At 56.5% G+C, this 4,112-nt stretch overlaps 1 protein-coding gene across 1 annotated transcript; it reads left to right on the top strand.

Annotated features, from left to right (window-relative positions):
• Window positions 1–2,349: 2,349 nt before the first annotated feature.
• CGCS363_v011880 (uncharacterized protein) lies at window positions 2,350–2,701 on the top strand (the record flags this gene model as incomplete). Its single annotated transcript, XM_036643729.1, has 2 exons — window positions 2,350–2,515; window positions 2,571–2,701. 2 exons carry the CDS (start codon window positions 2,350–2,352, stop codon window positions 2,699–2,701), a joined length of 297 nt encoding a protein of 98 aa, XP_036490966.1.
• Between the last annotated feature and the right edge of the window lie 1,411 nt (window positions 2,702–4,112).

The raw sequence follows: 4,112 nt of genomic DNA on the forward strand, positions 1-4,112 counted from the left end.
TGTTGCTGATTAGAGGACTGGAAAAAAGTCTTTTCTGACTTGGGTTGCTGAGATTTGCTGGCGTGTAGTAGTTCCTTGCTTGGTCTTTTGTCTTGATGGTATTCGTCGGTTGGAGAGTGACGAGAGGGCGATGGTTGTCGGCGTTGAATATTAAGAAACACAACAAGTATTAGGTGTAGAGTAGTGATTAGCCCAAGTGCCAGCTGGATACTAGAGATTGTTTTTGGTTCGGAGGATTCCAAGATTCCAGGACAGGAACTCGATGAGGGGAAGGGGAGGGTGGATAGTTTAAGTATGAAATGGCCAGGCCAAAGAAGCTTGTTGGTGGGTGGATGGAGTAGAGGTGGCAGATGGGGGAGGCAAGTATATCAGATCTCCCGAAGCAGAGTGGAATGGGTGATCAAGCGTAAATCCACACGATGATCCCTGGAGGATGGGATGCCACAATCGCCTGTCACAAATTGTGTGTGGGTCAGAGGCAGAGAGAGTGGGATAAGTCTTGGGACCGTTACGCCAGGCCTGGGACCAGACGAAAGGCATGGGTGTGTTGTAGTCGGTGGCAGCTAAGCAAGGGTCAGTCCAAGGTCCTCGTCCTGGGTCATCGACAAGGTACGTACTCGTCGTACTGCGAGGTTGAATGACAAGGGGAGGGAAGACGGGGTCATCGGTACTAGGTAGACATGACTGGGGGACTCGACGAGGGAGGAAGGAGAAGAAAGAGAGCGAGAGAGAACCTGAACCTGAACCTACCTCCTGGCTATAGCGTCTCCTGGATTATGGGATGACGGGGTTAAGGGTGGTCGCTTTGTGTTCTCTGACTTGGGATTCTCAGCAATGGTCGATGTTGTTGTTATTGATGATGGCGATGATCAAGATACTGCTCTGCTACTGCTCGGGCACAATACGCAGCAACGACAACTTCAGCAATGTCTTGTCTGCCTCTTCCCTGGGCAGAAAAGAGAGTGACTGTCGAGTGCCTGCTGGTTGGTGGTAATGGGTATCCGTGTTGCTGGCTTGTGGCAGCAGCCGGGATTGCGGGTGAGATCGAGGGAGACTGGCCCCCGTCTGGGATCAACGTCAATGGGATCGCTCGAGGTCAAACGGTCACTGGTTTATGCAACGGCAGGGTCTGTTGGTCCAGAAGACACCCCAGCCGTCTGCCATGGCACCCCTGCTGCTCGTCAGGGCCTCTCTCAGAACGAGGAGGCGTTCTCCTCCCACACGGGAATGTACTGAGAGAGTCCCCTACATGTCTTGGCCACACGCCCTCTTGCCCTTCTCTCTAACACACACACATCTTCATGCCACACCCTTGCCCACACCTCCCATGCTCCCCCCTCCCACGGCCGTGGTGCGTAAGGACGCTAACACGCCCAGAGCTAATCCGAATCCAGAGCTGTTATGCATGGCACCACTCGGGCCACCATTTCCCAATCTGGATCTCTGTCCCGTTCCGAGAACGGGGCAGACAGGGTTTAGTGTCCCCTGTCCTGTCACGAAGGCTTGTGTGTTTGGGACAGGGGCCCGAGGGGTCGGCATAGACAAGGTGCAAGGTTGTTCTCGCAGTCACTCTCTCATCTTGCGTCTGGTGTTCGCGGACGGGGATGGCCAGCCGTGGGCACGCACCCACAGACTCTTCTTGCTGCTCCGCACACACGCACGCACTTGAGACGAGCAACGGGGACTCTGGTACCTGACTGACGTCGGGGGGCGTGCGGCGTGTGAGGCCCCAAGAGCTTCATCGATACCCTGCCAGCCCTGTGCTGCGACCGGATTGTCGAGCTGATCTTATGCCGTTCGTCGCTTCTGCTTCGTGTGTGCAGATGCCAGAACGTCATCCCAAGGCTGCGAGAGGGGGCAACGGTGCCTCGACGTGCCGTGCTGGGTCCCATGTTCGGATGACTGGTGTCGTTGTTCCAGAATTCCTCCTGATCTGTGGGATGGAGCATGTTCATGATGCATGCTGTCAGATCCAAACTTCTCCTTCTTTCTCAACTTGCCGCCGATGCGAGATGATCCCAATCTTGTCTCAACTGGCATCTCCTGGCACACGATATGTTGTTTCTACGTTGATGTCCGCCGCTCATCCGGGGTGGAAGAGGTCAGTGCCGGAGCACCCACGGCAGCAAACCCCCATCCCCCCCAACCCCCGATCATGGGACATTAACTGCAATAATGTTCCGGATTTGCTGCAGGGTTGGAAAGGAAAGGCAAGCAGGCAGGAGCGGCAGAGAGCATAATGATGTGTGCTCTTCTGTTTTGATTGTCGCCCATCTTGCTGCTCTTTTAGACAAGCTTAACGGCAAAGTCCATGAGGTGGAAACGGCACGTCTTGGCATCTCATGCCGGATGCTGGCGACGAGCCAACCCGAGGCGTTGACACTCGTGAGAGGCGCACTTTGCAACGGCAAGAGCCGGATTGCTCTGAACATGTCGTGTGTGCGTCGCAGCGTTCAGGCAACTACCGCTTGGCGAAGCCGAGAAAGACGTTGCGGCGGGATTCTGGCGTCCGCAAGTTCGTGTGTGAAGATCATCTCTTTGGGTTTTGAGTGATTGACAGCGCTCGCCAGGCGTTCGGGTCGGGCAGCAGGCCGAAATGGACAATGGAGACTGTTGGGAACTTGAGTTCAGTCCAGTAGAGACGGGCCTCCCTCCGCCAAATGATCGCAATTACCAGGACAACTCGACGCATCCCAGATAGAGTTTGCGAGTACAGCCTGAAGTCCCTGACCCTCGGCCGGTGGCTTGGGAGGCATCCAGAAGCGCCCAGCGACGCTCTCCCGTAGTCGCCGCAAACTCGCAGAAGGCCGGCGCTCCCGCTAAGTCGGCGCCGTCAACATCGCTTGCAGCGGCGGCCGTGCGAAAGGGCCGCGCACGTCAGTTGCTGTCAGTGGCTCAATAAACTCCTTCATTGGTTGCCGTCGGTGTGCTCTGACATGTCGACATTCGTGTGACCCCGTCTATCTCCATCGGTGGTGGGCATCTTTGGGAGAGGATCGGACGGCGGCGGCGTCAAAGAGACGGCACGGCATCGATAGGGGAATTTGGGGCACACGGGGCGCCGAGAGACTGTTTCCTGAAGAGGGGGAAGACTCCATATTGGCATGGCATGAGGGGGTGCGAGAGATGTGTGCGAAGGGTGTGTGAAAGGGGGGGGGGGGGGGGGGGGGGGGGGGGGGGGGGGGGCAGAGAAACAGACGGTCGGAAACAAAGGCTAATTTCAATATGATCTTCAGTTTAGCTCGGGCGCCAGGAAAGCCCCCCTCGCTTGCGCAGGGTGGCTTGAACCTTGCAAGGATGAGGGCAGGGCATGGGAGAGCATGGCCATGGGGAGGAGAGGAACCAAGTCTGGGTTCTGGCTCCGCGTCTCTGCTCTCCTTCTGCCGCTGATACTCGGATTCTTGTGTGTGTGTGTGTGTGTGTGTGTGTGAGTGAGTGATTCTTGCTCTGGGCTGGTGCTTGCTTTCCCAAAACAAATGATCCCCCGGGCCCCGACCACGATGTCTCGTCGTTCCCCTGTCCGCTGCAGGGTGCCTGTGCCTCTCTTTGGCTCTTACTGCCCCGGCGAAAGGGGTCCGTGATCGACCTTGGAGACGAGGGTCGGGGGCAAGATGGGAGGAAAGGGTTTTGGAATGGGAATGGGATGCACACGGAACGGCAACAGGATGCCAGGGAAAGACTGCTGGGTTGGAGAAAGGGCTGGGGGCTGCCCTTCTTCTGCGGGCCATGGCATGAACAAGACGTCGAGTTCCGAGAGTTTCTCAGGCACGATCGTGCATCAGAATGCGATCGGATGAAGCGTTGACTCGTCCGTTATTGCTGCTGAAGACCAAGTGACAGGCCCCGTCACGTCTTGTCCCGCCGATGTCGTCCCAAGTCTTTCCGCCCGTGACAGCTCCGGCTGCTCTGACGTTTTGTGACAACGTGTGGCTTATGGGAGCAAGAGTTGCCGATGTATGAACGCCGGCACAAGAGCAAGCAAGTTGATGCGTGTGGTTGTTTTTGTGTGTGGCCGCAGTGGCATGTTGTCTGTATCTGTGTCTGTGGCTGCGACTCGAATAGCGTTTTTTTTCGCATTCTTCTGCATTGGCATTCTGCATATCGCCATGTGC

The sequence above is a fragment of the Colletotrichum siamense genome, assembly GCF_013390195.1.
Source record: "Colletotrichum siamense strain Cg363 chromosome Unknown KSG_Cg363_contig08, whole genome shotgun sequence".
Taxonomy (NCBI): Eukaryota; Fungi; Ascomycota; class Sordariomycetes; order Glomerellales; family Glomerellaceae; genus Colletotrichum; species Colletotrichum siamense.